This window comes from Dendropsophus ebraccatus, chromosome 11, assembly GCF_027789765.1.
Source record: "Dendropsophus ebraccatus isolate aDenEbr1 chromosome 11, aDenEbr1.pat, whole genome shotgun sequence".
In the NCBI taxonomy this organism is placed as follows: Eukaryota; Metazoa; Chordata; class Amphibia; order Anura; family Hylidae; genus Dendropsophus; species Dendropsophus ebraccatus.
The window spans coordinates 10035797-10062166 of NC_091464.1; the positions used below are offsets into that span (position 1 = coordinate 10035797).

Below are 26370 nucleotides of genomic sequence, written 5' to 3' on the forward strand. Positions count from 1 at the left end.
TATATATGTGTGTATATATGTGTATGTATATATAGGGCATGTGTGGGTATATATGTGTCTGTATGTATGTATATATGTATATGTGTGTGTGTGTAAAAGTGCATGTGTATACGTGTGTGTGTGTGTGTGTGTGTGTGTATATATATGTATATGTATGTGTGTATGTATGTGCATAGATATGTGTGTGTATGTGTGTATATGTTGTAGACATGTCACTGGAGAAGTGTTCGAGGGGGTGTACATCTCGCCTAGGTTGCTACATACGGTGAGATGGTAAGTCCAGGATGGATGTGTTGCTCAGCAGTGTTATGATGCTGAGTTGTTACCGGGCCTGGATTTACATGGAATGGCAGGTAGGTTTTGGTAGTGGGACTTGCCATTCCCTCCCCCCGATCCACTTTGGGTTTTGTGATCAGGTGTGCTCTGATGAGCCTAGAAATGGTAAAAGCTCTGCAGAGCTGCAGGTGGTTGCTCTCAGCCAGGAGTGATCAGCCAGTGTGTTTGGTGGAAGCTGCGAATGCAGCCACGGCTGGAGCTAATATACACCCTGCGGTATCCAGGTGAAAGACGCTGTGGTATAGTGTCAGATAGGTGAGAAGACCTGTTAGTAAGCGCCCAGACGGGCAAGACCTTTTTGTTTTGTTCTTAAAAGCACGGTGTTGCTGTATTTCTGTTTGCTGGACTGTTTATGCTGCAAATAAAAGCCAAGCTGTTATTTTTAAGTCCAAGTCTGCTGTGAACTGTGTCCAAACACACCATCCCCTGAGAAGATCCCTACAATGTTTATATGTATGTGTGCGTGTGTGTGTATATGTATGTATGTGCATAGATATGTGTGTGTATGTATGTGCACGTGTATATGTATGTGTATGTATATGTATGTATGTGTATAGATCTGTGTGTGTATGTGTGTGCGTGTGTATATGTTTATATGTATGTGTGCGTATGTTTATTACCTTATAAGCATTTTCCTTGGCAAAGTCTAAAATAAGGTCTCTTCTTTCCCGGGTGGTATTTGTGGCATCAAACACCTGTATACCATCAACAAAAGAGAAAGAAAGAAATTATATTTACTACTCTGACCGATTAAGTGGCAAATCTGGCTGAAAATTTAGGCATTAGGCATTAAGTAATAATCTAACTTCAGGACTGGACAGTGCAGGTATAAAGGGAATCTGTCAGGTGTGTACCGGGTAGAGAGCTGCAGACACAGGCGGATGGGCGATTTGTCGAGTTATAAAATAGCATTTCTCCTTGGACGCTGAAGTGTCACAGAGGAGGGTGCAAAAAGTAGTAGAATATGATGGAGGTAAGAAACCTAGCGGCATCCTCAGTGCCCTACAGGAAAATATCATATGGTTACGTGGGCACCAGCAAGATCTGGACTGTGTCCGAGCACCAAAATAACAGCAATTCTCGGGAAAATTATCATCCCAGGTGAGTATGTGGGTGTGCCCTCTGCCAAGGAATTAAAGAGGTATTTCACTCAAACATAACTTTTGATATGTTGCTGCCCATGATGAGACTAACAATTCCTTCCATATTTGTTATTGCCTAGTCAGTCTCCTTCCCCTAGTTCTCAGCTTCTGCTTTTTGCTGAAAAAACAAAAATTCTGTGTGTGAGCTTTTCTCTCTGTCTCCCCCTCCCTTCTGAGACGGCTGATGTAAACAAGTCCCTGGCCAGCTGTATCTAACATTATAGCTTCTTTGTAATGCTGGAAGGGTTATTCTGAGATGAGGTTGCTGTTGAACGCACTGTGATTAACCCTTCCAGCATTACAAAGAAGCTACAATGTTGCAGATACAGCCTGGCAGGGACTTGTTTACATCAGCAGTCTCCGAAGGGAAAGGGGGAGAAGGGGGGAGACAGAAAAGCTCACACACAGATTTTTGTGTCTTCAGCAGAAAGCAGCAGCTGAGAACTGGGGGGGGGGGGGGGGGGAGGAGACTGACTAGATAAAAACAAGTATGGAAGGAATAGCCTCATCATGGGCAGCAACATATCAATAGTTATGTTTGAGTAGAATACACCTTTAAAAATAAGCAGAATGCTTCTTTAAAGGGTTAAAATACTTCATCACCAGTATGTTTTCTAAGCTTACAGCAATCTGGCCTCCTTCTTCAGTCAGATAGAGATTCACATCTTCCAAGGCGATCAGAGCGCACTGCCTACGAGGAAAGAGAGGAGAGATAAGTGAGCAGAATGCACTGAGCAAGGATCCTACAGAATACTTTCCAATATGGCCGCGTCTCATTACACACAGACATATTACGCTACAGTCACATTCGCTTTAAGGCTGTTGACTTTTCCATTACATTTGATGGCAAAGTGTGAAGCACTATGCTTGTCATTAAAACAGCAGAACCCTCAGGCATCAATAAATGTTAATGAGATATTTCTTAAAGGGGTACTCCAATGAAAATATTTTTCTTCCAAATCAACAGATTTCAGAAAGTTAAATAGATTTGTAATTGACTTCTATTCAGAAATCTCAAGTCAGGACAGTTCCTGACATGGACAGAGGTGGCATCAGAGAGCACTGTGTCAGACTGGAGAGAATACACCATTTCCTGCATGACATACAGCAGCTGATAAGTACTGGAAGACTTGAAATTTTTCAATAGAAGTAAATTACAAATCTCTGGCACCAGTTGATGTAAAGGAATTTTTTTTTTTTTTTTTGTGACCTACCCCTTTAAGCATTGGCCTTGTTCCTGTGATATTAAGTACTATAGATTGTGAGATATTCAAAAATCTTTTATGTTGGACATTTTTTCTGGAAGTGCAGCAGAAGTTTTGGAAGCTTCTCCTTACTATATATAGGTGACCCCAGCTTATTAATAACAGATAGAAGCAGATCAACCTACTTGCGAATCCTCATGGCCTCCGCATTGTCATGTCGAAAGAACTCGTAAGATTTGTAGGACCTGACCGCTTCACGCCGATACACTCCGAGATTAAAGACTGGAAAATGAAAAGCACCATTACAGGAGAAATACTGGGAAATCAGGGACAGAATGAGAACTACTATTAAGAGTACAGAAAAAAAAAAAACGTTTTGCCAGTCTGGTGAAAGAGGTGAAGCTGGACCCAAACACATTCATCTCCGAGATGTCCAAGCTAAAAAGTTGTGTGTTCCCAGTTCCGGCCCTTCTGGACTCCGTCTGTTCTGCACCCTAGGGGCCCTATTACATGGAGCGATACTCGTCCCAATCGGGCCGTGTAGTAGAGACAACGATCAGCTGATGGGAACGATCATCAGCTGATTGTTGGTTAATGCTGCGTTTACACGGAGCAATAATTTGCCCAATCGATCGTCTAACGATTCTGAAGCAACGAATTGGTTTTTATAACAATCAGCGTTAAGACAAATAAATTGTTAGAAAAATTGTAAGAAAATTCGTAAGAAAAATTGTTAATGCGATTGTTTTTAAGATCACTTAAGCCCATCTTTTACATAGAGTGAATCTTTGAAAGACTGTTCACACAAAACGATCTGCGAATTTTTAGCAAACGATGAACGACGATTTGAGAAAATGTTGAAAGATTAAAATGAACGATTTTTCGCTCATCACTTGATCGTTTGCTGTGTTTACACAGAACGATTATCGCTCAATCGCTATTGCAAAAATTCGAACGATAATCATTCCGTGTAAACGCAGCATTAGGATTGGACCTAAAATCGTCAGGTGCCAATGGCTGACGATTGCCCAAACACCTGACCTCTCACCGCTCCTGGTCTTCCCTTCCTGTGCTCCGCAGCTTCCTGATCCCAGCGGCTGCCGCATCCTGTCAGCGGTTTCGTCCTGTGATTGGCTGATTGGAGGTGTCAGCTGACAGGCTGCTCAGATGCTGCTGCTGCCGGGAAGCTGCAGGGCAAAGGAGATAAGACTGGGAGAGGGGAGAGGTAAGGTGTTAGGTGTTTGGGCTAGGGCTGCATGGACATCGCTAACGATGTCCATGCAGCCCTTACTGCCAGATTATTGGAACAAAGAAAAAGAGCAGCGCTCCATAGCACAGGTCAGATGGTAGAATGGGTGTGAGCACAAAATTAGAAGCTCTCACCTGGGTGGGTTGTGCAAAGGGAGGCACAACACTCGAAATGGCTTGTATTAGAACCGCAGCCTCTCCCCAAATGGATCCAACCAGGATCCTAAACGATACAATGAATCACCTCCTCTCCATGCAGGGGAGTTTTCGGGGCGCAGGTCCAAAGAAGCTTGCAGTATCAAGAGAAAATATATTAAAATTTCCATATAAAAACATTAAGAGCGACAAAACGCGTTTCCAAACCGGACTGGTTTCTTTTTCAAGTGTCCATCATTGACACTTAACAAAGGAACCAGTCCGGTTTGGAAATGCGTTGTGTCGCTCTTGATGTTTTTATATGGAAATTTTAATAAATATATTTTCTCTTGATACTGCAAGCTTCTTTGGACCTGTGCCCCGAAAACTCCCCTGCATGGAGAGGAGGTGATTCACTGTGCCAGATTATTGGGCTGTGTAATAGGTCCAGTAAACGAGGGCTGATCTAGCAGATCGGCACTTGTTTATAAAAATGATCGGGCCGTAATAAAAAAAAAAAATGTAAATTCATTTATTCTTTTTCAATATTTTTCCATATATAAAGTAGAAGCCATATTACATAGTGAGCAACAAGGCTTATATGTAGAGTCAACTTCACCATCTGCAAATAATAAAGATCCTTGCAATGTAGTTTACAGCTTTTAGCAAATAAAGCCACACATCCTACTTACTTCTATATATCTGGTGACTCTCAGTCCTATAAGCTTCTACTATAATCGCCCCCGGCCCCCACCCTCATAACCCACAAGAACGTTTGGTAGAAGATGGAAAAACATAGCTGCACCATTTTCTTACTACAATAACTTTCCCCGTCAATTCAGAGACGTGTGTAGAGTGATGAGTGGGGAAGAGCTAGGAGGACATCGGGGAGCCTGGACAGGTAAGTATAAAACTTTATTATTTTCAATACACTTTAATCTGACGCCAATCGCGCACTTCCTGTTACACGCAGCAATGCATGATTTCATAATATGCTGAAACACAACGATCATCCGTTGTCTTGATGACATTGGGCGATATCACCCCGTGTAATAGGGCGCAAAGGAAAAGAAAGAAGTCATTGGAGGACGGAGATTCATGTCTGATGAAAAGTTAAAGACAACAAAAATCCTTAATGAAGGAATATGAGAGCTTATTGATAGATGTGTACTGTGTGTTTCCTGACACTGTGCTCTCTGCTGCCACCTGTGTCCATGTCAGGAACTGTCCAGAGCATCCCCATAGAAAACCTCTCCTGCTCTGGACAGTCCCTGACATGGACAGAGGTGGCAGCATAGAGCACTGTGTCACACTGGAAAGAATACACCACTTCCTGCAGGACATACAGCAGCTGATAAGTACTGGCACCAGTTGATTAGAAAATACCCCTTTAAATTAGGACTCATGACTTCCTAACTTACGGACATACAATACACTCTGCCAAGCACAGAAATGTAGATGCTTAGAGTCCTATAACACGGGCCGAATCATCTTAGTAAGATCGGCGCTTGTTTACTGGACCTACTACATGGCCCGATACTCGGGCAGTAAGGGCTGCATGGACATTATTAGCGATGTCCATGCAGCCCTTGCCCATCTATATTTATTATAGAACCAAAATAAAGGAGAGATTTTTCCCCTTCCTGTAAGAATTGTTTGTCCTAAACCAGAGGAACAATATCCCATTATGTGACTGTTCGGAATGGTTGTGTGAGGTAAGTCGTGGCCTGGGGTCTGGTTATGTAAGTGACAGCATTGTCCGCACTATACACACACACCCTGTAAGTCACTGCGTGCACCACGATGGAAGCTGCTGTGCGAGACAGGAAGCTGCTGTGCGAGACAGGAAGCTGCTGTGCGAGACAGGAAGCTGCTGTGCGAGACAGGAAGCTGCTAGGCGAGACAGGAAGCTGCTGTGCGAGACAGGAAGCTGCTGTGCGAGACAGGAAGCTGCTGTGCGCGACAGGAAGCTGCTGTGCGAGACAGGAAGCTGCTGTGCGCGACAGGAAGCTGCTGTGCGAGACAGGAAGCTGCTGTGCGAGACAGGAAGCTGCTAGGCGAGACAGGAAGCTGCTGTGCGAGACAGGAAGCTGCTGTGCGTGAGGAGCAGCACTATTCCCTAACATTGTATATGAAATTTTTCCCTTGGTTAAACGGGTTATCCAGGCTTAAAGGGGTACTCCCAACTTACTTGCCTGCTTCTCCTGATATGCTGCACTTTTCCTCCCATTGTTGAGAGCTCGTTGTCTAGGTAACTGAGCACCACTCTGCTCTAAAGGCAGTGGTCTGGCTGATGTATATGTAGCTATAGCATTACACATATGCACAGGGGTCATATCTTATGGAAGCTCCCATAGCTGGTGTAACATGTGGAGACACAGCAAAAGGAAATGCATCGGGTGTGAACTCTGCCAAGAAAAGAAGTCATGTGATTTGGTTTACAGCCTTTATTGCACCTTCGTGGTGATGTTTGCACTTTGAACAGTAGGATGGATAAACCAAATGGAAGATTTCTGGGCACAAAATAGATCACCTAAAGGCACCGAGCGATAGTCAACTGATTCTGGCTCCGTTTATTGGAGACAACAATCAGCCGTTGATTTAGGTTTGGACCTAAAATTGCTGGGCGCCGATGTGATGCCGATGTGATGGCCGACGGTAACGATTGCCCAAACACCTGACACCTTACCTCTCCCGGTCTTCTCACCTGTGCTCCACAGCCTCCCGGTCCCGGTGGTTGAAGTGTCTGAGCGGCCTGTGAGCTGACAGGTGGTCCCGGCCTGTGATTGGCTGGGCGGCCTGTGAGCTGACAGGTGGTCCCGGCCTGTGATTGGCTGGGCGGTCTGTGAGCTGACAGGCTGCTCAGACACTGCTGCCACCCAGATTGGGGAGCTGCAGGTCACAAGAGAGAAGACCGGGAGTGGGAGATGTAAGGTAACAGGTGTTTGGGCAAGGGAAGCACGGACATTGCTAACAATGTCCATGCAGCCCTTGCTGCTCCAGTATCGGGCCATCTAACAGGTCCAGTAAACTAGCGCTGATCTAGCGGCCCTAAGGGTTGGTTCAAAGAACTAGGACTAGTACAATATACACAACCATAGCCAATATAACCGGGACTAGTACAGTATACACAACCATAGCCAATATAACTGCGGCTACCGCTGATGTGCAGCCTATCCTATATACCCACACCGGGGCAAATAGACAGATGCAGACCCCCACTACTCAAGACAGACAGGTTCAATAGGCGTGGTCAACTTCAGCTATATACTCTGCACTCTGCATCCATCAAGCAGGGAGGGGGAGAGAGGAGACATTACAGCATGTAGCAGATCAGGAGTTGGGAACGCCTCTATGACTCTATATACCGGCGAATAAAAGCATTTTTCTATATCCTGGAAGCACAGACAGATATATGAAAGGTACCATGCGTCTCCTGGTCCTAACAGCACTCTGGTCCTAAGGCTAAGACACACCTATAGTTGTCCTCAATCCACTGACCACTACATTATAGACAGTGACCGCTGCCACAATGGCGGGTCCACACTGACAGCTCAGATCACTGCCTATACCTGGATCCGCAAAAACTCTAGATGTGTGGATTGGTTTTAAATGTGACTGTAATAGCGGATCTGTGTGAATGAGGCCTTAGGGTCCTATTACACAGAGCGGTAATCGGGACGCTTCTTGCTCTGTGTAATAGAGACCATGCTGATCGTTGGTTTAGGTCTAGACCTAAAACGGTCGGGTGCTGACTGCATATCACTACATCTAATAGCGATGAGCGGTAGTCCCAGCCTGTGATTGGCTGAGCGGCCTGTCAGCTGAGCGGCCGTTCAGACGCTGCAGCCGCTGGGACCGGGACGCTGCAGAGCACGGAAGAGAAGACTGGGAGCGGGGAGAGGTAAGGTGTCAGGTGTTTGGGCAAAGACTGCATGGACATTGCCGTGTAATAGGACCATTACTCTTTGATCTCCTATCGCCCCCCCCCCCCCCAGCAAAGCTGAAAACCCGTCCTCACTGCTGAAGACGGATTTACCTTAGTGATGAACAGATAAGTGGTCAGGGTAAAGCAGGAGAGCGGGCCTTCTCAGCGGAGAGGGCACTTTTCTCCGTCTCAATGATCATGCAGCAAAGCTCTATGTATATGTGTGTGTATGTATATATATATATATATATATATATATATATATATATATATATATATATATATATGCATGCATCTTGCCATTGCAGTGGGCTGTTGCATTTTTCTGTGTTTTTGTATACAAGAATAAATAATTTTATATATATATATATATATATATATATATATATATATATATATATATAATTAAGTCAGTGATGTCCGTGCAGTCCTTGCTGTATTTAGTAAATAATAAAGTATATACTTACCTCTCCAGACTCCCCAGTGTTGTTCTATCTTCTCCCCGCTCATCACAGCAGCTGCTGGCACTGCTGAAGCCGTCTCTGAAGTGACAGGCCGCTCAGCCAATCACTGACTGAGACGGGACAGACTGCTCAGCCACTGGCCATGTATTACTATTACACATGGCGACTGGCGATTATTAAGCATCAGCTGATGATGTTGTCTTTATTACACAGAATGATATCTGCCCGATTTGTGCTGATTCAGCAGACTATTGCTCCGCGTAATGGGGCGCTGTGATCCAATGTTTTGCAGCAATCTCACTATATTCACCGTGCATACATGTAGTGTATACATGTTAGGGCCCGTTCACACTGAGGAAAACATGCGTAAATTCCAAGCGGATATGATACTCTATATGCTGCAAACTTTCCGCAGTTGTTTAGGGATCTCAGGGTCCTTCTGGGGAAGTGGGCCTCCCAGTATATCTCCCTCTTGGGTCGCATAGCCTCGGTGAAAATGACCATTTTGCCAAAGCTCCTATATTATTTTGAAACCCTCCCTGTCCGAGTTCCCTTGATTGAGCTGAAAACATTGCAGGCGGCGGTCTTTCGTTTTGTATGGGCTAATAAGCGTCATAGGATGCCTAAATCAGTGATGATGCATAGTAGGTCCCAGGGGGGCTTGTCTACCCCCAACATCCTCCATTATTATTGGGCCGCTCACCTGCGCCAAATCTCAGGATGGGCGTCCCAATCCACATTTAAAGTATGGGCGGTGACAGAAAAACTGTGGTTGGCCCCTGTCCACCCGAACTCCTTTCTGTGGTCATCTGCCCCTCCCCCCTGTCCCTCCTCTTCCATGCTTGGTCCGATTCTCTTTACTAGGCAGATATGGTCCACGTGGGCAGCCCGGTTCGGCCTTTACTCTCGGGCCTCTCCTCTCATGTCCTTTTTGCTAACGCCCGCCCTCGAGATAGGCATGTCCCCCTCAGTAGTGAGACATTGGATAGGTAGACAGTTGTTCCACTATGCGGACATTGTGGACCCAGTGACGCGAATCCTCCAGCCCTTTGACAAGCTCAGGGATAAGTACGACCTCCCTAGGTCGGAGTACTTCTCCTATCTGGCCTTACGACACTATATGCACTCGATTTTTGGGTCATTCACGGTCTCCAGGCCCACAGCCTTTGAGCAGTTGATAAGGGCGGGAGGATCCACCAGAGGCCTCATCTCGGCCATATATCAAATTTTGAACTCTCCTGTGGGGGATTTGCCTGTTCGACACAAGTATATGGATAGATGGGAGGCTTCACTGGGTAGAGTGATCTCCCCCGAGCTGTGGCAGGTGATGTGGAGCAGGGCAGCCTCTTCTTCTATCTGTACAAACTATAAGGAGACCCACTACAAGTTCCTGATGCTCTGGTATCACACCCCTGAATTGCTACATAAATTGAATAGCAGTATTCCCTCGGCCTGCTGGAGGTGTAATGGTGGGGTGGGTACCCTGCTCCATATCTTCTGGGACTGCTCGCTCATAACGGGCTTCTGGCTCCAGGTGGCTGCAATGCTTTCATCAGTCTTGGAAGTTTCGGTCCCTTTAGATCCCCTTACCTATCTTTTTAATGTTACGCCTAAAACACTAGGTAAAAAACCCACCAAATTGATGCTTCAGATACTTACAGCAGCCAAGACCTTCATCCCCCGTAATTGGAAGCAGACATCCCCTCAATCCTTTGAGGACCTATTGGCTAGGGTAAAAGAAATCAGGGGCCTCGAAAGACTCACCGCATCCCTGAACAACCAACTTCCATTGTTTGAATCTGTTTGGGCTCCCTGGGAGGCTTACTGTGGGCGCTCTGGAGTACCTCACTAATAGAGTAACGTTTTGGATATATTGATCTGTACCCCCCCCCCCTCCCTTTCCCTGCCTTTCCTTTATGTGTATTCCCTAAGTCTGCGTGTATCTGTGTTTCCACTCCCAGTTCTATTTTGATGTGGGGCTACACATTGTTTTTGGTAAATTGTATAGGTGTATTGATGGTTTTGGCTGATATGCTGTCTCTTATGGTTCGAGATGTTATGTGTCTGTTTTCTAACTTCTCATTTAGCCATACACCCAGATCGGCATGTATTTGGTAGCCCTATCTTCCTGTTTACCTTGTTTTTCTTCTAAAAATGTCAATAAATATTACACTTATAAAAAAAAAAAATTCCAAGCGGAATCCTGCCTGCCTCAGTGTCTCAATGTTATGTATAGCGCACCTTCGCTCTCAATTGACATGTCGATTCTTCGAGTGGAGAGCGGAGTTGCCCTATAAATAGCCTTGAGACAATGAGGCAGGAAGGATTCCGCTCGGAATTTGCGCCCCTTTTCTGCAGTGTGAATGTACCCTCTGGTCTGGTCACTCCTTCCCTGCAGCTCCTGATCTCTGCCATCCTCCTGTGCTTCTCCACATGTTCTGTACTGTGTTCAGCAGCGTGGATATCTCCCCAGACCCTGGTGGTGAGAGCGGCTTCCACCCTTCCCCCCCTGCAGTGCCACCATGGAGGGCTTACACAAAACAGATTACTGGCAAGAGCAGAAGCCACGTACACTCTCTTAAAGGGGCAGACACTGCCGGGGGGATTGTTTTGGTTTATAACATGTCAACGATTAAACAAAAATCACAGGCACACCTCTAGATCCCTCACCGCACATTGGTTTTATGCTGGGAAATACAAGGAAGTACAGAAAAGTCACACATAGTAAATCAGCTTTACAAGAAAGCCATGGTTGTAAATGTGGCCAAAAAGTGATGTCAGCATGAACGTGTACATGTACATGACAGTGCAGTGTGTGGTAGTCTTATATTCAGAGGGTACAGTGTGTGGCAGTATTATATTCAGAGGGTGCAGTGTGTGGCAGTATTATATTCAGAGGGGGCAGTGTGTGGCAGTATTATATTCAGAGGGGGCAGTGTGTGCAAGTGTTATATTCAAAAGGGGGCAGTGTGTGGTAGTATTATATTCAGAGGGGGCAGTGCGTGGCAGTATTATATTCAGAGGGTGCAATGTGTGGCAGTGTTATATTCAGAGGGGGCAGTGTGTGGCAGTATTATATTCAGAGGGGGCAGTGTGTGCAAGTGTTATATTCAGAGGGGGCAGTGTGTGCAAGTGTTATATTCAAAAGGGGGCAGTGTGTGGTAGTATTATATTCAGAGGGGGCAGTGCGTGGCAGTATTATATTCAGAGGGTGCAATGTGTGGCAGTGTTATATTCAGAGGGGGCAGTGTGTGGCAGTATTATATTCAGAGGGGGCAGTGTGTGCAAGTGTTATATTCAGAGGGGGCAGTGTGTGCAAGTGTTATATTCAAAAGGGGGCAGTGTGTGGTAGTATTATATTCAGAGGGGGCAGTGCGTGGCAGTATTATATTCAGAGGGGGCAGTGCGTGGTAGTATTATATTCAGAGGGTGCAGTGTGTGGCGGTAATATATTCAGAGGGCGCAGTGTTTGGCAGTGTTATATTCAGAGTGTGCAGTGTGTGGCGGTATTATATTCAGAGGGCGCAGTGTTTGGCAGTGTTATATTCAGAGGGGGCAGTGTGTGGCAGTATTATATTCAGAGGGGGCAGTGTGTGGCAGTATTATATTCAGAGGGGGCAGTGTTTGGCAGTATTATATTCAGAGGATGCAGTGTATTGCAGTATTATATTCAGAGGGTACAGTGTGTGGTAGTATTATATTCAGAGGGGGCAGTGTGTGGTAGTATATTCAGAGGGCGCAGTGTTTGGCAGTGTTATATTCAGAGGGTGCAGTGTGTGGCGATATTATATTCAGAGGGTGCAGTGTGTGGCGATATTATATTCAGAGGGTGCAATGTGTGGCAGTGTTATATTCAGAGGGTGCAGTGTGTTGCAGTGTTACATTCAGAGGGTGCAGTGTGTAGAATCTGCTTGAGTTTGGGGTGTTCTAATAACTGATTGAGGACAAATGGATCTTTAAGGGGCTTATTACATAGAGGAAAATATAAGTACTGTATCTACAATGAAGAATCCTAAAGAAACGGAGAGGGTGGTAGAAAGAGACAGTGAGAAATAGGTCGTGCCTCACTAGTTATCCGTCTGCAATCTTATATACATGGCTACACACACATACATTGCCCAACCCTGGAACACCGCCTATGTACTGCTTGTTTACATTCTGGAGATAATACCGTACAGACACCTCCCTGTAGGTGACATCTTTTACATAGAATAAGCCCTCGGCCTCCTGGGGATCCCATCAGGCCCGGCTCTCTTTGTTACTGATACTTGGCGGACAGTAAACCTTAGTGCATTGAGTGTAATCTTTATGCTGGGAGATAGGAGAGGAGACTGATTGTATCTTCTATCAGCCAGATGCAAAGCGGGCCGCCATTGTCCAGTGTTTATGACTCTCCCCTCCATTGTCTCCAAAGCATCACAATGCTCCGGCCATTCATTTACATTCTTATGCCCTCTGTTACATTAGTCCATCAAAGTATCACATTTATACTGGGTGTTGTCCATGTTAGCAGTGTGTGGCAGTATTATTTTCAGATGGTGCAGTATGTGGTAGTATTATATTCAGATGGTGCAGTATGTGGTGGTATTATATTCAGAGGGTGCAGTGTGTGGCAGTATTATATTCAGATGGTGCAGTATGTGGTATTATATTCAGAAGGTGCAGTATGGGGCAGTATTATATTCAGAAGGTGCAGTATGTGGCAGTATTAAATTCAGAAGGTAAAGTATGGGGCAGTATTATATTCAGAAGTTACAGCATTTTGCAGTATTATATTCAGAGGGTGCAGTGTATAGCAGTATCATATTCAGGAGACAAAGTTGGTGGCAGTATGAGGCAGCATGGCTACACACAATTGCCTACCTACCAGTCACCTGGAGCATGGATTAATGAGTGATATTTAAAAAAATCTGCCCCATCACAGACAGAGGGAGGGGAGTCTATGTACCATGAGGGATGTAGACAACCCCCTCACAAACCATACTGTATATGTCCCAGACCTACCTTTCGTGGGCACCCCAATCCAGTTGAGGTAGCGTGTTAACTTCTTAGACATATAGGTCTTGCCTCTAGCGGGTAATCCAATCATAACAATCAGGGTGGGAGAGTTTGTCATATACGAGGCCCAAGCTGCGGAGGAAATAGAAAGGTTAGAGATAGAACAAACAAAAACCTTCAATACAAAGGTAAATAATGGGAGGGTGAACAAGGAGGGGGCTTCTAGGTACTCGGAGACCACCCCAGAGAAAACTACATAGACAGTGTACTGATGTCCTGACCACTTACATATCATGTCATCATAGATCCCAGTTTTGCCCTTAGATACTTCTTAAAGTGTTTGAGGATTCAAAAAATATGTCTGTTTTCTTCAAAAAACCCACAGGAAGGCGGCAAAGAGAACAGAAGCCATGAGAAGCCCAAGAGGATTTCACAGGAGAGGAGGACGGATACTCACAGCATTTCTTCTCTGCGTTTCTAGCCGGCATCTTCCCTCCTCCTCCTCCTCCTCCGCTGCTGCTGAACTGTCCGGGGTCCTGATTCTTCTCCTCGGACATCACCCCGACCACAGCTCACTGGTTACACAGAGGAGGCGGCGCTGACAGTCACACCTTCCCGCACGCTGCAATAAGAAAGCAGAGAGAAGTGTGTCCGATCCTGGTCCGGCCGGATCCCTCCTGTACTCAGCCAGAAATCACCATCACGGGAGGTTCTACACCCACCTGGAAAGTCACTCCCCTCCTTATATACAGCCCTGGGGGGAGGGTCCCCTCCTTATATACAGTCCTGGGGGGAGGGTCCCCTCCTTATATACAGTCCTGGGGGGAGGGTCCCCTCCGTATATACAGTCCTGGGGGGAGGGTCCCCTCCGTATATACAGTCCTGGGGGGAGGGTCCTTTCCTTATATACAGTCCTGGGGGGAGGGTCCCCTCCTTATATACAGTCCTGGGGGGAGGGTCCCCTCCTTATATACAGTCCTGGGGGGAGGGTCCCCTCCTTATATACAGTCCTGGGGGGAGGGTCCCCTCGATATATGCAGCCCTGGGGGGAGGGTCCCCTCCTTATATACAGTCCTGCGGAGTGCCCCCTCATTATATACAGTCCTGGGGTGTGTCCCCTCCGTATATACAGTCCTGGGGGGAGGAGGTCCCCTCCTTATACACAGCCCTGCGGAGTGTCCCCTCCTTATACACAGCCATCCGGAGTGCCCCCTCCTTATACACAGCCCTGCGGAGTGCCCCCTCCTTATATACAGCCCTGCGGAGTGCCCCCCTCCTTGTACACAGCCCTGCGGAGTGCCCCCTCCTTATATACAGCCCTGCGGAGTGCCCCCTCCTTATATACAGCCCTGCGGAGTGCCCCCTCCTTATATACAGCCCTGCGGAGTGCCCCCTCCTTATATACAGCCCTGCGGAGTGCCCCCTCCTTATATACAGCCCTGCGGAGTGCCCCCTCCTTATATACAGCCCTGCGGAGTGCCCCCTCCTTATATACAGCCCTGTGGAGTCCCCCCTCCTTATATACAGCCCTGCGGAGTGCCCCCTCCTTATATACAGCCCTGCGGAGTGCCCCCTCCTTATATACAGCCCTGCGGAGTGCCCCCTCCTTATATACAGTCCTGCGGAGTGCCCCCTCCTTATATACAGCCCTGTGGAGTCCCCCCTCATTATATACAGCCCTGCGGAGTTCGCCCTTATATACAGCCCTGCGGAGTCCCCCCTCATTATATACAGGAGTCCCCCCTCATTATATACAGCCCTGCGGAGTTCCCCCTTATATACAGCCCTGCAGAGTTCCCCCTTATATACAGCCCTGCGGAGTGCCCCCTCCTTATATACAGCCCTGCGGAGTGCCCCCTCCTTATATACAGCCCTGCGGAGTTCCCCCTTATATACAGCCCTGCGGAGTGCCCCCTCCTTATATACAGCCCTGCGGAGTTCCCCCTTATATACAGCCCTGCGGAGTGCCCCCTCATTATATACAGTCCTGCGGAGTCCCCCCTCATTATATACAGCCCTGCGGAGTTCCCCCTTATATACAGCCCTGCGGAGTGCCCCCTCATTATATACAGTCCTGCGGAGTCCCCCCTCATTATATACAGCCCTGCGGAGTTCCCCCTTATATACAGCCCTGCGGAGTGCCCCCTCCTTATATACAGCCCTGCGGAGTTCCCCCTTATATACAGCCCTGCGGAGTGCCCCCTCATTATATACAGTCCTGCGGAGTCCCCCCTCATTATATACAGCCCTGCGGAGTTCCCCCTTATATACAGCCCTGCGGAGTGCCCCCTCATTATATACAGTCCTGCGGAGTCCCCCCTCATTATATACAGGAGTTCCCCCTTATATACAGCCCTGCGGAGTGCCCCCTCCTTATATACAGCCCTGCGGAGTGCCCCCTCCTTATATACAGCCCTGCGGAGTGCCCCCTCATTATATACAGCCCTGCGGAGTGTACAGCGACTACATTACAGGTATGTGTATAACTCGCCCTCCGCTCTCTATATCCCGGCTCCCTCATACACACATACACATACATACATACAGCACTAGTGATTACTATAGAAGAGTCCATGAAGTTCTTCTCCCTGACCCCAGATCCCCATACAGTGCCCCGGCTATAGGGGAACCCTGCTTATAGACGCTATGATGGGGGACCTGGTGATGGATGGCTCCGGGGACCCCGTGTAATAACCGCTGCCACTGACTGGGCTCCGGGCACTACCGTGTGAACAGCGCCATGCAGAGGGGGGACTGCGGATGCGGTTACCTGAGCTGGGGGCACGGCTCTCCCGGTCACCTCACGCCGTCTCGGTCATACAGCTGCCGGTCACACAGGTGTTGACTCAGCTGAAGGAGAAGGACGCGGCACCGGCTTCGACATGACGTCACGAGGGGCGGGGCTCTCCTGGCACGCGGACGCCATGTTTAGTGAGGGCAGCCAGATGCTACACAGTAATGTAAGACGCCAATATTGTGTATAGACGAGGCCGCGCTCAGGCTCCTGGTGTCTCCTGTGTTACTGTGTCTCCTGTGCTGCGGACAGTAACTCAGGGGGTTTATCAGCTAGAAATGCGCGGCTTTACTAATCTATAAATGTCCCGATTTACCGATAGCCGCGATATACGGGACGGCCTGAATGTGTCCGGGATAATGTCTCCAACCACGTTATAACCTAAACCCGTCAGGGAACTGATCCCCTGCCCACAATAAAGATGTCTGCCGGGTAGCCTAGGAAACGCCCCAAGGGTGCCCAGGACAAAGCTTGGGCTCGGGAACTATTGCCCGCCCCTGGCTTCTGATTGGTTCGTCCAGGTGGTGTTGCCGGAGAGGCGTGTCCAGAACAGCCAATAGGAAAAGGGGTAGGTGTTCTTATAGCAGCCTGCGGCTCCATGGCAACCAGCTAAAGTAAATGCCGGGAGAGCACGTGATGTGTGTAAAGGGAACACTGGACGCCCGTGGGGTCACGCTGGACCTGCTCAGACCCTGTGCACACCTGCGCCGTGGTCTCCGTGTTTTTTATTCTAACATAGTGTGTATTAGTATGTCTGTCTGTCATTTTCTCATTACAAGTCATGTGATTCCTTATTCACGCGGTAATAGGATTCCTAGTGATGAAAGAGAGGAAAAACACACATTTTTTATATATCTATTTTATCCTATGAAAGGGAAAATAACCGCCAGAAGTAAAGCATCCTGGTAGCTATGACGCTGGGTATTCCAATGTGCCCCCCTGATGAAGCCTAATACCTGCGAAACACGCCTGGAGGCAAGAGGACTGTGTGTGTGTGTGTATGTATATATATATATATATATATATATATATATATATATATATATATATATATATATGTGTATGTATATATATATATATATATATACACACACACACACATTAGAGGAGAGCTAGTGACTGAAGCAGTGCTGAATTGGGAGCCTCCATTACTAAAGGAGAGTCTGACGCTCAGCGGACCCCATATCTGATACAGGGATGGCCGGGCTTATAGTAGGGGCCATCAGCGATACCTACAGGGGTGCCAGGCTTAATGGGGATGAATGTAAGGTTATGCATTTGGGCCATAGAAATGTGCTAAATAATAAAACACTGGGTAACACTGCTGCCGAAAAGGACCTGGGGGTGGAGTAACCTCATCTATAGTGATCAGTGCCAGGCAGCAGCTGCCAAGGCTAATGACATCATGGGAGGCATCTAAAGAGGCTGAAGATGAGAACATAGTTTTGCCTCTTTATAAATCACTGGTCAGACCACACATGGTATATACTGTATACAGCACCCGGCACCTGTATATAAGAACATAGTGTCCTCTATACAGATCACCGATCAGACCACACATGGTATATACTGTGTACAACACCAGGAGCCTGTATATAAGAACATAGTGTCCTCTATACAGATCACCGGTCAGACCACACATGGTATATACTGTGTACAGCACCGGTATATAAGAACATAGTGTCCTCTATACAGATCACCAGTCAGACCACACATGGTATATGCTGTGTACAGCATCGGGCACCTGTATATAAGAACATAGTGTCCTCTATACAGATCACCAGTCAGACCACACATGGTATATACTGTGTACAGCACCGGGCACCTGTATATAAGAACATAGTGCCTCTATACAGATCACCGGTCAGACCACACATGGTATATACTGTGTACAGCATCGGGCACCTGTCTATAAGAACATAGTGTCCTCTATACAGATCACCGATCAGACCACACATGGTATATACTGTGTACAGCACCGGGCACCTGTATATAAGAACATAGTGTCCTCTATACAGATCACCGGTCAGACCACACATGGTATATACTGTGTACAGCATCGGGCACCTGTATATAAGAACATAGTGTCCTCTATAAAGATCACCAGTCAGACCACACATAGTATATACTGTGTACATCACTGGGCACCCGTATATAAGAACATAGGGGGGCATTTATTAAGTCCGACGTTTTTTACGCTGGACTTAAAAATGCCCCCGCAGCTCCGGCGCTATGGAGATTTATATAGAGGCGGACTGCCTCTACATAAATCCCGTGCGCGCCAGTGTGCACCGCCGAAAACCTTTGCCAGCTGAGGACTGGAGTAGGTTTTCGGCGTATATTTGGGCGGAACGGATGGTAAATCGCGCGGACTCTGAGTCTGCGCCCTCCGTTCCGCCCACTACACGCCCCCTTTCCGCCCCCCTGGCGTACTCGGCGGAAAGTGCCGATTTGCGAATATTTTATTCGCAAATCGTCCATTTGCGTATAGAATAATACGCAAATCGGCACTTTCCGCCGAAAATCATCCGTTCGCAGGATGATACATGTGGCCCATAGTGTCCTCTATACAGATCACCGGTCAGACCACACATGGTATATACTGTGTACAGCATCGGGCACCTGTATATAAGAACATAGTGTCCTCTATACAGATCACCGGTCAGACCACACATGGTATATACTGTGTACAGCACCGGGCACCTGTATATAAGAACATAGTGTCCTCTATACAGATCACCGGTCAGACCACACATGGTATATACTGTGTACAGCACCGGGCACCTGTATATAAGAACATAGTGTCCTCTATACAGATCACCGGTCAGACCACACATGGTATATACTGTGTACAGCACTGGGCACATGTATATAAGAACATAGTGTCCTCTATACAGATCACCGGTCAGACCACACATGGTATATACTGTATACAGCACTGGGCACATGTATATAAGAACATAGTGTCCTCTATACAGATCACTGGTCAGACCACACATGGTATATACTGTGTACACCATTGGGCACCGGTATATAAGAACATAGTGTCCTCTGTACAGATCACCGGTCAGACCACATATGCTATATACTGTGTACAGCATCGGGCACCTGTATATAAGAACATAGTGTCCTCTATACAGATCACCAGTCAGACCACACATGGTATATACTGTGTACAGCATCGGGTACCTGTATATAAGAACATAGTGTCCTCTATACAGATCACCGGTCAGACCACACATGGTATATACTGTATACAGCACTGGGCACATGTATATAAGAACATAGTGTCCTCTATACAGATCACCAGTCAGACCACACATGGTATATATTGTGCACAGCACTGGGCACCTGTATATAAGAACATAGTGTCCTCTATACAGATCACCGGTCAGACCACACATGGTATATACTGTGTACAGCATCGGGCACCTGTATATAAGAACATAGTGTCCTCTATACAGATCACCGATCAGACCACACATGGTATATACTGTGTACAGCACTGGGCACATGTATATAAGAACATAGTGTCCTCTATACAGATCACCGGTCAGACCACACATGGTATATACTGTATACAGCACTGGGCACATGTATATAAGAACATAGTGTCCTCTATACAGATCACCGGTCAGACCACACATGGTATATACTGTATACAGCACTGGGCACATGTATATAAGAACATAGTGTCCTCTATACAGATCACCGGTCAGACCACACATGGTATATACTGTGTACAGCACCGGGCACCTGTATATAAGAACATAGGGGAGATTTATCAAACATGGTGTAAAGAGAAACTGGCTCAGTCGCCCCTAGCAACCAATCAGATTCCACCTTTCATTCCTCACAGACTCTTTGTAAAATGAAAGGTGGAATCTGATTGGTTGCTAGGGGCAACTGAGCCAGTTTCACTTTACACCATGTTTGATAAATCTCCCCCATAGTTTTGCCTCTTTATAAATTAAGCCACTGATTGGACAAAAACATAACAGTAAAGCACACAAGATAACCCTTTAAACCTTTAACTGTGCAACTAGAATGGGGAAGAGTAAGACACCAAGTAACGACAGTGTAAACAACACCCATCATCCCAGAGTGTGACAACGGACTGAGATACCTGTGGAATACAGGATGTAGTAGTACACCTGTACTGGGACACTGCATTAGTATATCTCAGCCTCATAACATATACAATAGTACCTTGGTTTAAGAGTTACTTGGATTAAGAGCGTTTTGGTTAAAGAGCTCACGGTTTTTCAAAATAGTGACTTGGTGTAAGAGCATTGCTTTGGTTTAAGAGCTCATTGTACTGGGTGGGAGGGGGAGTGGGGGAGGGGCATGGTCTGCATAGCGGGTTCTACAGCCCTGTACTCTGACCCAGGAAGTCTCCCTCACCTGCCAAATCATAGCAGATCCACTTCAGGCTGGGGCTTACATGAGGGGACAGGACTGTGAAGGTAATCTCTCCATAGCTGTAACCCCTCTCTCCCCGGACAGAGAGCGCTGCATGTATGTGCCCACATCTGCCCTGCTCATTCCTTCCTGCTCCCTGCAGTCTCTGTCCGCCCCTGTGTTTCCCATTCTCTCCATTACTGTACAGTAACTTATATATCACAGATTCTGCTGCTTCTGAATGTTTGTTTCATCTGTTTTACATGTTATTCAGAATAATAAATCATTATTTTTTGGGTGTGGAACCAATTGTCTGCATATCAGTGATTTCTTATGGGAAAATTTGCTTTGGTTTAAGAGTGGATTTGGATTACAATTACATGGCCCCGAAACAAATTATGCTCCTAATCCAAGGCACTGCTGTATATACAAAAAGTTTATTAAACATACATTTCTGGTACAATCCACAGAAACAAGAAAAGCAGGTCCAGGGCACTGGTACACGATGCTGGCATATAGCAAGGTAACAATATTTGACCCAGAAAAGATATTTAGTATCTAACTAATTAATTCAAAAGGAGGGACAGTAGCCTATTATATTACCTTAGCCCCATCTATTGGTCAAAGTAGGTATAACACCAAACCATAACACCTGCGGAACGATAAAATCCTGGCATCAGTGTTATTGCTGAGACCTGCTGTGATCAGAAGATAAAGCCGTGGAGAGATGGCGGCAGCTGGATCCACTCACCGGCCCACTACTGATTCCACAGTAAGGCCTTATTCACACATCCTGTAATTTACAGATCTGTATTTCCATATCCAAGTTAGTGCACATTGATATCTATTGGGTTATTCACACATCCGTAGATTACAAGGATGCAAACCAATTCTAAAAAAAAACAGGACATGTCCTAGTGCGGACCCAGATTTTTTTTTACGGATCCTCTCATAGAAATCAGTGGGATCCGCTATTTTTACGGATTGTTACCTGTTTGGTATCTTTGTTTCCCTAAAAAAATACGGATGACTCATAGGTCATAAGGTTGTGTTTTTAACCCCTTAACGACATCGGGCGTAAATTTACGCCCTCGCACCCTGGTACTTGGCGCATCAGGGCGTAAATTTACGCCCGATGTTTCCCCGATCGCTGCGTGTTCGCACACAGCGATCAGGGAAGATCGCCTGCTATAAATCATAGCAGGCCATCTTAGCTTCTCGGCACGGGGGGTGGTTAACACCCCCCGTGCTTACGATCGCCGCTATAGGCTGATAAATTCAGATCAGCCAATAGCGGCGATCGGAACCTTTCCGGGTCATCGGTGACCCGATGACCCAGAAAAAAATGGCGGTCGGTGCTGTCCGAGGACGGCACCGACCGCCATTACTGTAAAAAGTAATGGTGGTCACCGTGCCACCGGCCGATCGCCGTGAACAGCCGGCCGGCCGTTCACGGCGATCGGGCCGGTGGCACGGCGATCAGAGTCCCACAAAATAAAAAATACCTGCCCTGGACCCCTCAGCTAGGTAGCTGAGGGGTCCAGAGCAGGTATTTGTACATTACTCACCTGTCCCGGGGTCCTGATCGGCGTCTTCCGGGTTCGCGGCGTCCTCCGTCTTTCCGGCGGTCCCCGTCGTCTTCTTTTGGCTATTTTCGGCTCCAGCCTTGTCATTTTCCGGATTTTGCGCTCTGCTGCCCTCTAGCGGCTGATATGTGTAATACACTTATCAGCAGCTACAGGGATGTTCAGAATGTAGAAAAAGTTGTTTTTTTTTTCCAAATTTTTTTTTTTCTATTTTCCGCACCCTATCGCCGCTGAGTGTTGATCAGCATCGCACGAAAGTGCACTGCTAATCAGCAACTCCTCCTTTTTGGCGTAGGGTGTTTTTTTTCTATATTCTACTGCCACGGTCTGCTGATAAGTGCCGCGCATAAGTGCGGCATTTATCAGCAACTCCTTTGTTGGCGTAGGTTTTTTTTATACTTACTGTAAAAAAAAAACACGTAAAAAACACTACATTACACCAGTGAGGATGAATGGGGGGATCCTTCTTTCCTCCATTCATCCTCATCATCCTCATCATCCAGTGACGTGTCTGGGGGTAGCGTAGCGTACGCTGCCCCCCAGACACGTCTTTTCTGCCAGTACCGTCCCAATAAGAGATGACGGTATGGTGTGAAATTCTACAAACTGTGTGAGCGTACCTCAGGGTACACTTACAGATTTAGGGTACGTGCACACTGCGGAATGGCGAAGGATAACCCTTCGTGCATTCCGCAGCTGGCACCCGCCGGCGGACTGGTGCGGGCGCATGTCTCTACCCGTGTCATAGACTCCATTCTATGCACGGGCGGATTCCGTCGTCCATCCAAAGAATGAACACGTTGGACGGAGAGCGGAATCCGCCCGTGCATAGAATGGAGTCTACGACACGGACGGAGACGTGCGCCTGCATCAGTCAGCCGGCGGGTGCCGACTGCGGAATGCACGAAGGGTTATCTGTTGCGATTCCGCAGTGTGCACGTACCCTTAGAGTGTATGTAGGAAGGGACACCCGAATCCAGCCCCCAGATGCCCCCTCCTTGGAACAAGTGGAAAGATCGTCCAGGAACTGATCTTCCCACTGCTGGATAAAGGTCACCACCTGTACGGGGATAACTCTTATACCAGCACCCCCTCTTCCGGTCCCTCGCTGCCCGAGCTACTATAGCTTGCGGCACGATCCGAAAATATCAGAAGCAGTAATAGCGCCCTAATATTTAGCAGCCATGGAGCGGACCCAGCGCTTCTGGATATGAAGGACCCCGTAACGCACCAGGACAACATTTTCCAGGTGACGTCACGCACACAGGAGAACGGGAGACCCCAGAAGAAGTGCAGAGTCTGGGGTAACAGGGGGATCAGGAAGGACACCATTTTCCAGTGTGACACCTGTCCTGATCCCCCCGGCCTCTGCATACTGGATCGCTCCACACGTCATTGGGGTTCTACATTTTCTAAATTCTGTCCCTTATTCCTATTTCAGGGGTCACGTTGATCCAGGGATTATTCTGATCGCCATTATGGAGTCGGGAAGGAATTTTCCCCAGTGATGAGGCTACTGTCGTCTGCCTCACAAGGGTTTTTTGCCTTCCTCTGGATCAACACAGGTTGAATTTGATGGACACCTGTCATTTCCAACCTTATAAACTAATAATTGGCCTAATACCCCCAAATAAATTAGAATGGTCCCTTTTCCCCAGCTAAGTAGGTATGGCCGCCATTCCCATTAGAGGATGCCATGATGCAATTACAAAGCCTCTGTGCGGCCAGGACAGTAGAAACCCCCCACAAGTGACCCCATTCTGGAAACTACACCCAATAAGGAATCTAACAAAGGGGGCAGCGGGGACATGGCCCCCTGGTGACGGCCACATTTGGGACGTGAAAATGAAAAAAATGGTATTTTTTATTTTCTCGGTACATGTTCTACGTAAGTGACTGTCACCAGTGGGGTCCATATGCTCACTGCACCCCTTTTTAGATTCCTTATGGGGTGTAGTTTCCACAATGGGGTCACTTGTCGGGGGTTTCTACTGACCTGGCAGCACAGGAGCTTTGTAATTGCGACATGGCCTCCATCCTCCATTCCAGCCTCTAAATGGCGCTCTGTCCCTTTGGTGGCTTGCCCTGTGCCCATATGGCACATTATGCCCACATGTGGGGTATTTTCGTACTCAGGGGAAACTACCCTACACGTTTTGTGTTCATCTTCTTTTTTAACCCCTTGTGGAAATGGAAAAAATCAAGGCTAGACCAACATTTAGTGTAATTTTTGTAAAATGTTTACTCTAAATCATTAATCTTGTCATGATTTTTTCATTTTCACAAGGGGTTAAAAGATAAAAAAAAAACATAAATGTGTAGAGCAATTTCCCCTGAGTACGGAAATACCCCACATGTGGACATAAAGCGCCATGCGGGTGCAGGGTGAGCCTCCGAAGGGAAGGAGCGCCATTTGGTTTTTGAAGGCTGGATTTGGATGGAATGGATTTCGAGGGGCCATGTTGCATTCAAAAGGCCTCTGTGTTGCCAAGACAGTTGAAACCCCCCACAAGTGACCCCATTATGGAAACTACACCCCTCAAGGAATGTAACAAGGGGTGTAGTGAGCATATGGACCCCACTGTGACGGGCACAAATGTGGAACAATGTGGCGTGAAAATGAAATATTACATTTTTTACACTATAATGTTGGTTTAGCCTTGAATTTATCATTTTCACAAGGGGTTAAAAGAGAAAAAAAACACACAATATGTGTAGAGCAATTTCCCCTGAGTCCGTAAATACCCCACATGTGGACATAAAGCGCCATGTGGGCGCAGGGCAAGCCTCCGAAGGGAAGGAGCGCCATTTGGATTTTGGAGGTTGGATTTGGCTAGAATGGATGATGAACGCCATGTCGCATTTACAGAGCCCTCGTGCTGCCAAAACACTGGAAACCCCCCACAAGTGACCCCATTCTGGAAAATGCACCCCTCAAGGAATCTAACAAGGGGTGCAGTGAGGATATGGACCCCTTGATGACGGGCACATTTGTGCCATGAAAGTGAAAAAATGAAATTTTTTACTTTTACGTCACATTGTTCCACATTTGTGCCCGTCACCAGTGGTGTCCATATGCTCACTGCACCCCTTGTTAGATTCCTTGAGGGGTGTAGTTTCCAGAATGGGGTCACTTGTGGGGGGTTTCCAGTGTCTTGGCAGCACGAGGGCTCTGTAAATGCGACATGGCCCTTGAAATCCTTTCCAGTGAAATCCAGCTTCCAAAAGCCAATTGGCGCTCCTTCCCTTTGGATGTTCGTCCTGCGCCCCCTTGGCACTTTATCGCCACATGTGGGGTATTTCCGTACTCGGGAGAAACTGCGCTACACATTTTGTGTCTTTTTTTTCCTCTTATCCCTTTAAGAAAATGAAAAATTGAAGGCTAGAACAACGTTTTAGTGTAAAAAATAAATTTTTCTTTTTTCACGCCACATCTGTGGCCAAAATCTGTGAAGCACCTGTGGGGTCCAGATGCTCACCGCACCCCTTGTTACATTCCTTGAGGGGTGTAGTTTTTTAAATGGTGTCCCTTTAGGGGTGTTTTTTAGGTTTTGGCACCCCAGAGCCTCTGCCAACCTGAAGTGGTACAGTCAGAAATGACCAAATATAACGGAGGCGTTGAAATTCACTAGGCGCTCCTTTGTATCTGAGGCTTGTGGTTGCGTCAAATAGCGCAATAGGGCCACATATGGGGTATTTCTATAAACTGCAGAAACGGGGCAATAATTATTGGGGTGCATTTCTCTGGTAATAGGTTTATAATAATGAAAAATATTGGATTACAATAAAATCTCTGCACAGAAAATTAAAATTTTCAAATTTCTTACACACTTAGCTTTTATTTCTGTGACTCCCCTAAAGGGTTAAAACACTTTCTGGATATGCTTTTGCAGAGTGTGGGGGGTGCCGTTTCTGAAATGGGGTGCATTGTGGAGCTTTCTAACATACAGGCCCCTCAAATACACTTTATAAACCTGAACAGGTCCCTAAAAATATCTGATTTTGAAATTTTACTGAAAATTTGGAAATTTGCTGCTAATGTTTTAAGCTTCCTATTGTCTAAAAAAAATGAAAGATCGTTTAATAAATGCCGCCAACATAAAGTAGACATGTTGCTAATGCTATTTAATATA

General features: G+C 46.8%; 2 protein-coding genes across 4 annotated transcripts in view; both read right to left on the minus strand.

Moving 5' to 3' along the window:
- The window catches only part of PFKFB2 (6-phosphofructo-2-kinase/fructose-2,6-biphosphatase 2), a 33717-nt gene extending 17068 nt beyond the window's left edge, over positions 1-16649 (minus strand). The window contains exons 1-6 of the mRNA XM_069946125.1: positions 16227-16649; positions 13914-14078; positions 13463-13588; positions 2869-2965; positions 2103-2169; positions 957-1031 (exon numbers count right to left, since the gene is read on the minus strand). Of these exons, the coding sequence (XP_069802226.1) occupies positions 957-1031; positions 2103-2169; positions 2869-2965; positions 13463-13588; positions 13914-14013 (465 nt within the window). The 5' untranslated portion in view covers positions 14014-14078; positions 16227-16649. The remainder of the gene's footprint in view (positions 1-956; positions 1032-2102; positions 2170-2868; positions 2966-13462; positions 13589-13913; positions 14079-16226) is intronic.
- Positions 1-26370, minus strand: part of LOC138767691 (complement decay-accelerating factor transmembrane isoform-like) — a 176460-nt gene that overhangs the window by 93161 nt on the left and 56929 nt on the right. The window lies entirely within an intron of this gene.